The 12,654-nt window shown below is 57.5% G+C and overlaps 1 protein-coding gene across 1 annotated transcript in view; it reads right to left on the bottom strand.

Moving 5' to 3' along the window:
- LOC119094085 (kinesin-like protein Klp98A) overlaps positions 1–12,654 on the bottom strand; it is a 52,937-nt gene that overhangs the window by 39,698 nt on the left and 585 nt on the right. Inside the window, exon 2 of the mRNA XM_037217162.1 lies at positions 12,474–12,635. Coding sequence (XP_037073057.1) covers positions 12,474–12,635 — 162 coding nt within the window. The remainder of the gene's footprint in view (positions 1–12,473; positions 12,636–12,654) is intronic.

Below are 12,654 nucleotides of genomic sequence, written 5' to 3'. Positions count from 1 at the left end.
ACTACTTCCGTTTCTGAACGAAAAAAAAAACATTTAGTTTGCTGCACAGTGAAATTTCTGCACTGGAACGGGTCTGATTGGTTTCCTGGTGGGCGATGATGATTGGAGGTTTAGGGCGCGCCGACCTCTGAGGTCACTTCGCGCCCATAACAGTTGAGTGGCTACCGAGGTGTATAAATGGCTCTAAATCCTACGCTTGTCAAAAACGAAAACAGCTGTCCGGTGCCAAACATGCGAGAATCGTCACCAATAAGGTCCGGAAGGGTAATAAATAAAAGGGTAATACGAGGCATATCGTCCGAAGTGAAGTGCTCGCTCTTCGTTGAACTGTTGGCAAGAGTGAATAACGTGGCGAACCGTAAATGGCGCATCACAACGAAGACATTTAGGCCGTTCTCCAACGCACAAAAGGTGGCTATGTGTTGAGTGCGTGTGTCTAATTTCCATCTTGCTGAGGATTGCTTCTTCGTGTATCGACTCACGTGAGCTTGACGGCCATGAACCCAGCTGCGGCTTAATACCTTTAATTGATTGCTTACAATGGCGTCCCAGCACCGTTGCCATCGCCCCTTCACATAGATCACGATGGAAGGGTAAAAGTTCCTTTCCGGCAAGGGTAAGGAGCGGGTGCAAGGTGCACGCGCTGCCCGTTTTGCGGCTACGCCTGCACGCTCGTTACCACGATATCCGCATGACTCGGTATCCAACATAGGACGACAGTCTTACCTGGGAGATCTAGCGCTGTCAGGCGAACTAAAATATACTGGATGATAGACAAGGTGAGTTAAAGGCAGTCAGGACCAACAGGCTACTCAAAGAGTCGGATAAGGTCATGCGTGACTTGCTCTCACCAACTTCAACGAAGCATATGGCTTTGCTTATTGCAACGAGCTCGGACGTATACACTGAGGCGTGTCTTGGTAAAAAAAATGGCCGAGCGGCTTGGCCATTTACAAATGCAGTGCCAACACCCACCTCCGTTTTGGACCCAACAGTATCTGCGGCTTGAAATCCTATGTACGACCCGATGTGCTCCAGAGCCTTCAATCTCAAGTCACCTGGGATCGCTCCCTGTTTGCTGATGCATGAAAGGGACACATCCACTTTTGGTGAGATTAGCTCTTATAGAGGTACTAATACGGGACGCGACCTTAACACACCACGCAAACTAATATCGCTTTCCCAGAACAGCCTCTTCATCTGAACACCAAATGGAATAGCGCACGGCCTTCCGCCACTTTAGATCACGCTTTCAACACTTCGTGAAAAAATGCTCGGTGAGTCGGATGGTTTGGATATTGGGCCAGCTTGCAGAAGTACCGCATGCCAAGCATTTCCCTTCCCAGTGCTAACACCGGTTCATTCACTTCCACCCTAAACTTTTGACGTCCTGAACGCTCCCGTCAAAATGCGTAGTGCGGTATGATGCACGGTGTCTGAGACGTTTGCAGGAACACGGCCCGCGGTCATGGAACATCCATAGCCAACTTTCGAACGTATCAGTGAGCGACATATCAGTAACAGTGTTCTCCTGTCCGCTCCGTAATATGCTCGAGACACATACTTCAACATGTTCAGTGCTTTAAAACAGTTGTCACGTAGGGTTTTCAGATGTGACCTATACGTCCAACGGTTATCAAACTGCACACCCAAGGAGCGGGTGCTAGATTGGTTCGCAGTGGTTTGGCCGCATAGCCTTAAAGCCATGGCGGGACATTGACGACGGCGTCGGGAAAAGCGCATAAAACTGTTTTCGAAGTTGAGAGACGTAGTCCGTTTACAACACTCCGTCTTTCCAGGCTGATCACAGCTAACTGCAAGCGACGCTCCAAAGAAGCAAAATTTGACAAGGCGTACCAGATGGCGACATCATCCACGAAGAGGGAGCCGGTGACGGACTTTGGAAGGGAGTCACCAAGGGAGTCGTTCGCCATCACAGCGAACAAAGCGACGCTTAGAACGCTGCTCTGGTGCACGCCATTTTCTTGATGGTACCTATCCGAAAAGTGTGACCCAACACGAACTCTGAAAAAACGATCAGCCACGAAGTTCGCTAAGAATGTGCCCATGGTTCTCCGAATGCCATCATAAAAGAACTCAGGACGCCGTAACGCCACGTGGTATCATAAGCTTTTTCAACATCAAAAACACAGCGCCCACATGTGGTTTTTCCGTAAAACTGGTGCGGATGTTAGTGTCGAGAGCTATAAGATGGTCAATCGTGCTGCACTCTTTCCTGAATCCACATTGAGCAACCGTAAAAACGTTGCACTGCTCTAAATACCACGACAAACGTACAGTTACCATAAGTTGCATCAACTTACAAATGTATGATGTCGATGAAATAGGGCGATAGTCGGTAGGGTCAGCCCCACTCTTGCAAGGTTTGAGCAAATAGACAATGTACGACTCACGCGAATACTCAAGAAAACCTCCAGTCGCCCACAGTTTGATGTAAGCTGCTTAGAGGGCCTGAACTAGTTAAGTGGGCAGTTGCCTAACCATGGCGTTGTGAATTAGATCCGGACCCTTTGCCACGTTACGCAGCGATCCGATCGCAGAAATTAGCTCGGCCATTGTTGCGCGGCTCGGTTTCCAGGTGGGTGCAGCAAGTGGAATCAACTCACTTGAAATCTTTTAAAAATAATAACTTTAAAAAATAAACCTCTTGAAATCTTTGAAAGCGAATCAAATCGCTCCAAGTGGCAATCGCTCGTCAACCCCAATGCCGATATAGTCACGGGTCAGTCACATAGACGCCCGGGCACTTAAAGACATATTTTGGCTGTCTATTTTATCCCCAGCTGAGACCTCCCAGAGTTATCGGCTGCGTTTGAAGCAAGTTAGCTCTGCTTTCGGCGCCGCTTGCCGGCCGAGCGGTGCGTTCCACCGGCGCCGCCAAAGCGCTGGTCTCGCCGCGGTCTCGTCACGTCTCCACTGAGTGCACTTCGCGTCCGGGAGAGAGCCGCGGAAGAAGCGGATTATGTCGGCCTTGTCCAAGTGACAGCAGTACTGAATTTAGCCCCAAGCGCCAGCCGGGCTCCTCAGCTCAATATGTAACCAAAACAACTCTTCGTATTCTTGTTTTCGTGCTCAAGGAGTTGGCTCCTGAATAATGCATGGGCGCGACACATTTAGCATCTCAAACAGCCGCCTTCAGAACAGGATATTGCAACATTTTAATGAAGATTCGATTTCCAAGAACCCATAAAGCCGGTAAAGATGGACTGACGACCAAAGCGAACTCAAGATGCATAGCTGAAGGGAATAGCAGTCATGGAACTGCGGCAGGTGCAGAACATATCGTGAGATAGCATGCCTACATACTGCTCGGGACGGGACTTTTGCCTAGCGACAGTTAATGTTAGCCAGAGTCCTTACGAGCACTTAAGTCGCATTATTTCCGTCACATGTTTTGCTGGCAGTACTAATGCAGCGTCACATTTCAATGAAGGCTTCGTTCGTTTTGCTGACAAACGCTACAGCGTTTTATTCAGCAAACAAGTGGAATTGCGGAGAGAATGACGGACTGTGCTTGCTGCTGTAATGCCACTTGTCACGTGAATGAGTCCACAAGTCGATGAAAAAGGGGCGGTTTGTCTGGTCTCTATGGGCTGATGGTGCACCTATGAAACTAGTTTGATTTGACCCTATCGACTCGAAATCAAACACAGCAATTGGTTGAAGTTAAAATCAGCCACGTAATGAGATCTACGCCAATTAGCACCGCAGCTTGGCAGTTCCATCGGACATGCATGCTAGGCAAAATGGGGTTATGAACGGCGGCTAATCAGCATAGTTTACTTCGGAAATACAGGGCATTTTAGCATCTAACATGCATGCGCTTAGGATTATTACCGTTCCGTGGTGGCGTGGTAAGTAGGCTAAGATGGATTCACGGCGACCTCCATGAGGAGCAGCTTCAAGGCGCACCATCGCGTGAGCCGTACTGCGACGTAGGGTGACCGCCCCGACGAGTGCGTGAGACGCTCACTGGGCCCGGTCCCGTCTGGCCTCGCACGACACGTAAAATCGCCGTACCTACCATGCGGAGACAGCAAGGATGAAGCAAAACCCTGGCAGCTCGGTGGGCTGCGGCGGCGTTAAATGTTCCAGCTGCGTCCTGAACTCAGCCAAGACCTATCGCTCAAACAATCACTGAAATGCATCATAGTATTTGGTAACATTCACATAGCCAACTTATTTCAACGCCTCTCAAGTGGCCAACTATTCTTCAGTCCAAATCTCTTCACAAAATTGGCATCTGCCGGACGCATATCACATGCATAGCTGGCGTAGCTGACTTGCCTTTACGTCCGAGCCATGATGAATCCTTGGATGGATTTATCATCGCAGGGATGGGGGTCTGGCCACGTGTTTTTTTTAGCCTTTCTTTCCATCTGACACCTTGGGTTAATGCTTTTTTCTACTAAAGATGGGCGGGGCGGGGCGGGGCGGGCAGTGTATAGGGGGAGGGACGTCTACTGAGCCCCGCTTCCGCCGTCTCCGCTTCACTGCCTACCTGACCAGCCAATGGCACTAATAAGGCAGCGGCGACAGCAGCCAACGAGAACGCGCGATTCACGGGCGTGGGTGGAGCGTGCTCCTAACCGCTTAATTCCCTGGCAGCCGCGCTAAATTTGTCGTCGGGAGCGCCTGGTTGAGCTATCTGCACATGCATGAGAGGCGCCGGGCTGGCCCAGATCACCGCGTGGAGGGCACAGAAACCAGGTCGGGGCGTTGAGGAGCATCGGGTTCTAAATAGAGCCGGCGAAAAGGATGGTGGTATTCGTTCAACCCTTTTCGCCCGTGCGTACAAAAACGATCAGCTTGTTTTGCACGAACCCGAAGAATGTAGCTGCGTGGCAAGTTCATTTATGGGTGTTCAAAGTCCGAAGAGCAAGACGCACCACGCATGGAGCCAGCTGCCGGCCATGTTAAGCCCCACATTGCTAACCAACAGTGCATGAGGCCTGCATGCGGATCGAACGACGAACTACGCTACTATTCACCTTCGATTCTAAAACGATAGGTTTTCACATTCATCTTGTCATACTGGCTACCATGCGAGGCGTCCTGCCGACGGAGCGCCACATGGGCAGCAGACACTCTGTCTTGCTGTCGCGGGCAAGTCGCAGTTCCGTAGGCCCGCTGCGAGCGCTGCCACACACAGCCCAACTCACGACATTCACTCGCGCAGACAAGATTACGGCCACACTCTGAAGCCATACCCTGAGATGGCGCGCTGGGACTCGGCGAATGCCTGTCACACAACAACAGACCGGGCCGCCAGATGCAATGATACTCGGCTGCTGCACATACACAGCGTCGTGCAATGTTTCACAATAGACCGGCGGGTCTGCGCGCGGAATACACGGCTACTGCATGTACACCATGCAAAATATTGATGCGTAACGCTGGCAACGCTGAAGGGTGACATCCAGGGCCGGGCCAGGGGTGGGGATGGAAACACCGGGCCCGGAGAGCGGTCACGCCACGGCGCCGGTTTCGGGTCACGTGGGGGTCGGCCGCGCCACAGCGGGGGCCGTCACTCCCTGGGAACCCCCGCTGGACGGCTGGTGACAGAGTCAGCGTCCCACACGCCCAGCCGGTGGCGTTACACGGCGCCTGCCGATGACGCAGTGTGCCGGTGAGGTGCGGTACGAGACGGGCAGTGCTGTTCAGCGACGGATTGCCAGGTGGGTGCCCGGTGCTGCCAAGCCCGACCCTCTGCACTAAAACCGGCTCCCACAGGAGAGTCCGCAGAGCGACCCACAGTCCATCGAGCCACAAAAAGGGATCTCAAAACATATGAGCCCTAAACACGACACACAGGCGCCAGGATCACGATACACCAGGATAAGAGCTGCACTGGCCACATGATACCGGCCTCTCAGCCACCTGCAAGTAAAAACACACTAGCCACGCTACTGCTACGGCTGCAGCTAGGGCTGTGGCTGCGGCTACGGCTACATCTGTGGCTTCGGCGGCAGCTGCGGCTGCGGCTACGGCTACGGCTGCGGCTACGGCTGCGGCTGCGGCTGCGGCTGCGGCTGCGGCTGCGGCTGCGGCTGCCGCTGCGGCTGCCGCTGCGGCTGCCGCTGTCGCTGCGGCTGCGGCTGCGGCTGCCGCTGCGGCTGCGACTGCAGCTCCAGCACGGCAGCCGACTGTTGACCACCGCAGTGTCTGCGCTCCCTGACTGTATGGCGTGCGCCCTGTACTCCCTTGCCGGCGACACAAACATCAGAAGGAAAGACAGCAGACACCGGCGTGGCGGTTCCCGGGACACCACAGCAGGAGAGGCCGCACCGATACACGGACTCGACATTCCCAGCACCAGCAACACCAGCATTCCCAGCACCCGCGCCAGGCTGACACACGACACCCGCTAAGACGTATGACAAACAAACAGCTACAAACTGGCTGTTATACCTGTTATACCATACCTCAGTACTGTGCAGTGCTTCTGCTGGCCTGCGGACGGCGGACAATATAGAGGAGCCCAGCTCCTTCCAGCGTCTCCCCCCCCCCCACCCCCTCCTGCTGCGATGGTCACCCGACGCATTCCACACTAACAAACCCGAAGAACATACAACTGAAATGACCGGTTTCACGAGTCCCAAGTCGACTTCCACGGCGCCGGCAGTTAAGTCCCGGCGTTCAAGCCGAAGCTGTAAAAAGGCACGTGCCTGTCCACCCCGACGTGGGCAGCCTTAATTCGATCCCCGCACACATCAAAACCACCCGCGGGAAATGTCCGATGATTGCCTCCATACAGCCCCAGAGCCAGACGCCCAGCAGCATCAAGGATTGCTACCATGCGCTACTATTTTAAGCTATGACGCAGTGCGCCCTCGCAAAAATCGTTAACAGAACCGCAAGTCGATGCGTACAGCATTACCTCTGTAACGCTAGTACAGCCTTGCCATGTAACACTAATACAGCATTGCCCCGTAACACTAACACAGCAGTGCCCCGTAACACTTAATACAGCATTGCCACGTAACACCAATACAGCATTGCCCCCGTAACACTAATACAGCACTGTCCCGTAACACCAATGCAGCGCTGTCCCGTAACACTAATACAGCATTGCCACGTAACACTAACACAGCATCGCCCCGGTAACACTAATACAGCATTGCCCCGTAACACTATAGTGCGGTGCAGTCCCAACACAGATGGTTTCCCCTGAACTACACCTGCCTGCTATGACGCAATGCGTTCTTTTTATATCTATTTCGGCCTTTTGGTTGGATGCATTAGCGGGATGACAGCCCACACTAAGCGGTGTTTGTCTCGTCAGCCCTGGTCCCCACCATCCGACCGCGACATCCCAGGCCAAAGGCAGGATTTCGAAGCAAAAGCTTAGCGAGCCGTAATGTGCGGTTCGGTTCATTCCACCTTCTGTCGTGACCTGGACTTTCGCGCGGTCGCCCCTCCGGCCGCAAGCTTACCAAGTCAGGGTCAAAGAGCGAGTGTCCGATGCGACTCGAACCCGCCTTGCTAAGGGTGGGGCGATACGTTTTTGCACAAATCTACGAAAGAAGAGAAATTCTAGTCGCACAGCACTGAGGAATAAAACAACCAATACCAACCACACGGCCTGAGTGCCGGAGGTCCGTAGGATTAGGGATTCTGACTACGCTTACTTCTATTTCCAGCTGTGACGCAGTACGCCCTTGCAAAGATGTGCACGAGAGGGATTAATGTGTTGCATTCTGCATTAAACAGTGAAACTCTGTAATATACACAGAAGGGAAGTATCAAGCAGGCACAGCGGAAGAACAACATCGAATAATCGCATGGTGGCTGGTACGCGAAGGCAGGCACCGTTAGGGGACCGAGAGGTAGGTACTGTTAGGGACCATGAGATTACGTCGTGTGAATCAATTGCCCTTGAGAAGCCGTGTCCAATGTTGTTCGTTAACTCTTCTCACGTGTCATCCGAGGGTCAGCGCAGTTGGACCTAATCACCCCAGCAAAGGGCCTCTTACAGACATCAGAGGGAAATGCGATTGTTCTGATGCACAAGCCTGCGATCGACGCAAAATGCTGATGCGGACCGGTCTCCCAGGAAGGACACACCTTTCTCGGCGGTTCCATCCACACTCAATCGAGGGCCCCAAGTTCGGCGTGTGGCTCCGTCCGGCAGCATGGTAGCCGTCGCCATCGACGGTGCCGGCCCCGCGCGCGGCCGACAGAGCGGGGCGCCATCGGCGGTAGCTCCCAGGTCACGCCGCCCTTTCAGAGGCCTCGTGTCGCCCGCTCAGAGGCGCCGTGTCGGCCCGCTCAGAGGCCCGTGTCTGCCCGCTCAGAGGCCCGTGTCGGCTCACTCAGAGGTCCCGTGTCGGCCCGCTCAGAGGCGCCGTGTCGGCCCGCTCAGAGGCGCCGTGTCGGCCCGCTCAGAGGACGTGTGGGCTCGCTCACAGGTCCCGTGTCGGCCCGCTCAGAGGCCCCGTGTCGGCCCGCTCAGAGGCGCCGGGTCGGCCCGCTCAGAGGACCGTGTGGGCTCGCTCACAGGTCCCGTGTCGGCCCGCTCAGAGGCCCGTGTCGGCTCACTCAGAGGTCCCGTGTCGGCCCGCTCAGAGGCCCCGTGTCGGCCCGCTCAGAGGCGCCGTGTCGGCCCGCTCAGAGGCCCCGTGTCGGCCCCGCTTAGAGGCCCCGTGTCGGCCCGCTCACGGGCGCCGTGTCAGCCCGCCCAGAGGCCCCGTGTCGGCCCGCCTCAGAGGCGCCGTGTCGGCCCGCCCAGAGGCCCTGTGTCGGCCCGCCCGGAGGCGCCGTGTCGGCTCGCTCACAGGTTCCCGTGTCGGGCCCGCTCAGAGGGCCCCCGTGTCGGGCCCGCTCAGAGGGCCCGTTCCGGCCCCTCACAGGTCCCTGTCGGCCCGCTCAGAGGCGCCGTGTCAGCCCGCTCACAGGAGCCGTGTCAGCCCCGCCCAGAGGCCCCGTGTCGGCCCGCTCAGAGGCGCCGTGTCGGCCCGTGTCCAGAGGCCCTGCGTCGGCCCGCCCGGAGGCGCCGTGTCGGCTCGCTCACAGGTCCCGTGTCGGCCCGCTCAGAGGCCCCGTGTCGGCCCGCTCAGAGGCCCCGTGTCGGCCCGCCACAGTCCCGTGTCGGCCCGCTCAGAGGCGCCGTGTCAGCCCGCTCACAGGCGCCGTGTCAGCCCGCCCAAAGGCGCCGTGGTCGCCCGCTCAGAGGCGCGTGTCGGCCCACTCAGAGGGTCCCGTGTCGGCCCGCTCAGAGGCGCGCGGTCGGCCCGCTCAGGAGGCCCCGTTTCGGCCCCTCACAGGCGCCGTGTCAGCCCGCCCAGAGGCCCCGTGTCGGCCCGCTCAGAGGCGCCGTGTCGGCCCGCCCAGAGGCCCTGTGTCGGCCCGCTCAGAGGCCCCGTGTCGGCCCGCTCAGAGGCGCCGTGTCGGCCCGCTCAGAGGCCCCGTGTCGGCCCGCTCAGAGGCGCCGTGTCGGCCCGCTCAGAGGCCCCGTGTCGGCCCGCTCAGAGGCCCCGTGTCGGCCCGCACGGCTGGGGCCGGAGCCGAGGCCGCCAGTGAGCGAAGCAGTGTGGCCCGGCTCTGGACGTCAGCCGCCGGCGTTGCTCCTTCCTGGCGGGGTGTCGGAACAGCCGACGCTGACCCGATCGTACCTCTGTGACCGTCCGGGCCAGACCCACTGACAGCACATCTCCACACTCGGACTCTGCCAGACGGGGTCCTTCCGTCGGCGGGCGCAGCGCCACTGGCCCGCAGCAATGTTCATGGTATAGGTTCATGGCCCCGCTCCACATAATTCGCCTGGCTTTGGGTGGACTCAACCCATGGCAGTGCATGAAAATGGAATGAACACCTTCAGTGGAACCGGAAACGAAGTACCTCAGCAGTACGTCGTTTACGCCACATCGAGCCCCTACACTACTGTGCGTGCAGGCACCACCCTCCCACCTCACACTGCCGAATGGGTACGCCCCGGCCAAGCAGAGGGTGGCTTGCATCGGCTGGTGAGCCGTGCCACACGGAACCTGGCTCGGCCGTCCAACCGAACAGATGGCAAAGCCGGCTCCGCCGGCGACGGTCGAGCCCAGCGTGGCGGCCACCCGCCTACATTAGCTGATTTGCCGGGTCTGTCGCACACGGGCCGGTTTCTCCGCGGCGCGGCTCGTCTCGACCGGGACCGCACTCTCGACCGCGACCGCACTCTCGACCGGGACCGCACTCTCGAGCGGGACCGCACTCTCGACCGGGACCGCACCGCGCTCGGCCCGGTCGCATACCACAGCTGGCCAAAATCATCCGCAACCCCCACCGCCGTAAGGTGTACCGGCACTCTGTTTTCATTTCTGTCGTTCCGTTGTTCATTCCACGTTCATTTCGCGCCTACCCCGCCACTGCCGACACAAAAGACGAGCACCCCCCAAGTGTCCACAGTAACTTCCCAACCGTTCCCGGCAAGCCCAGCCTTCCAGCACGCGTCAGAAGGATAGTTCGATGCATGCTGGCAAACAAACAATTCGATGCCAGGCCCCGCCATAGAGAGGTAGTGTCCTCCGTGAAGCGCCGCTCAGCCACTGCCTCTACAGCCGGTGATTCCAGATCTCCGTTCTCGGTGTTGACTTTTTTGACGTCTAGGCATCTAGTTAGGCTTCGTGCCAGCCTGCGCTAATGGCAGCGTATGGCGTCACATCAAGTCATTGATAGAGATCATGTGGCAGCGGGACATCCTTCAATGTACCCACTGTTTTTGCCGCACCATCTACCGCTCACCAGATTATCATATATATATATATATATATATATATATATATATATATATATATATATATATATATATATATGATGGCCGGACCTGACTCAAACTTTATCTTGATTTCGCCCGAGCCAACCCCAGCCTTGAATTGCCAGCCACCCTCTTCAACATTGAATATCGTTTACGCGGCGGAAGACGAACATGCATTTAACGTCTGTTCCAAAATCATGCACCATACTCAGTGTCGCAAGTTACCACGGGAGCTGGAGGCCCCAGATGTGCTCATCAACGTTATGAGGAGTTACGTGCAATCTTCCGTGACCTTTGACGCCATCATCCAGGTGCTGACGGTACAAATTATATTTTCCGGGTGAGAACAAAGGCGTACCGATTGACGTTTGAACTTCTGCATCGCGCCCCGATCGGGGATGACTGGCGGATGCCAGCAGCCCAGGCGGTCATGGGTGGTGAAATACCGCCTGCGGTGCCGAGCTTGTTTTGACAGGATAAACCCGGGCCACACCCAGTTAAAACTCGGCAAGACTTCAGGCCGCCTTCCTTGCACGGCCATGTCTGCGGCTTCAGACGCTAACCCCGCCACTATCGGGCCGCGGCGTCCCGTCGCGCGTTTTTACGCCCTGGGCATTACCGTCCGGATACCGTGGCGCGCCACGCGGTGTCGCGCGCGCAGCAAAAACCGGCGCCGATCAGCCCGCGGCGACGGGATCGATTAGAAATGGCGCGAACGCCGGCGCAGCGCGCGCCCGCGCCGACAGTAACGGCCCGCCTGGGTCCGCCGCGGCCGCCGCCGGGGAGCCCCACGAGCGGCGTACACAGGTCGGGCGGCTGCTGTGACGTCATGGATGAGACGTGCGGGGAAGGTCAGCAGGCGGAGCCGATGGCGCGGCCGCGGCTCGGCGGCAAACGACCTTCCCGCACCAGTTCGTGACTGATATAGTCTGCCGCACCAGTTCGTGACTGATGCAGTCCGAGGCAAACGTGACAAGTGCCGGAGAAGCACGACCCCATGTGTCCACTTATCAGTTATCCGAAGCAGCAGTACCATCGCTTTATAAAGCTCTTACTCTGCGTGCAACCGCTTCCACGTTTCGCCGCTTCATGCCTCCGTACTCTGTTTTCGCTTTTACAGTCTCCTTACGAAACATGTGATGAACATATACAAGAAAAAAATACAACAGCATCTAGGACTACACCCCGCAGCGACCTGCTGAGCCGCCGTCGGCACGAGTCCCGGCGCTCCACCGCGCCCGTCGCCCTGAGCACGGCTGTCAGCGGCGCGGATCCCGTACTTGGTCCGCCCCGGAGAGCCGTGTCTGGGACGGCGCCGGCCCCTCGGCCGCCTCCTGACCACACTGTACTGAACGGCAGTGGCGCTGGACCACGCCCTGCTGTCAGCAAAGCCACACCGCTCACCCAGTGTCGAGACACTGCGCGACGCGTCGGGCGCGCCGGCGATGAGCTCGGGCGGGCGGCTGGGCCCGTGGCTCGCTGCAGCTTCCGTGTCTGGCCGCCGACGCTGGTTATAACGAGCCGAGGATGGCACGGGACAGGAAGGGGGATCACGTTACTCTGAGTTCGCAGATTTGCCGCTAGTCGTTAAGCCGAGGCTTGCGGGCTCGCCGACGGGGCAGGAGTTGTCTTATTCGAGCCTGCGGATCTGCCGCTGGGGAACGTAACAAGAGCTGGCCGACTAAGCGACAGGGCAGGGCTGTGGCCTTACTTGAGCTTGCGGATCTGCCGCTGGTGGCTGAAGTGCAGCCGCGCCAGCTGGCGCTCGTTCAGCAGCTGCTGGTGGGCGCGCTCTGCGCGCAGCCGCTGCTCCTGAAGCACCAGCTGTTCGCTGACCCGCCGCTGCACCTCCTGTTCAATGAACGCCCCCATCCTGTCGGCACAAAGAGACA

This window comes from Pollicipes pollicipes, unplaced genomic scaffold (genome assembly GCF_011947565.3).
Source record: "Pollicipes pollicipes isolate AB1234 unplaced genomic scaffold, Ppol_2.1 Scaffold_4002;HRSCAF=4701_pilon_pilon_pilon, whole genome shotgun sequence".
Lineage (NCBI taxonomy): Eukaryota > Metazoa > Arthropoda > Thecostraca > Pollicipedomorpha > Pollicipedidae > Pollicipes > Pollicipes pollicipes.
This window is presented reverse-complemented; position numbering and strand designations above follow the sequence as displayed.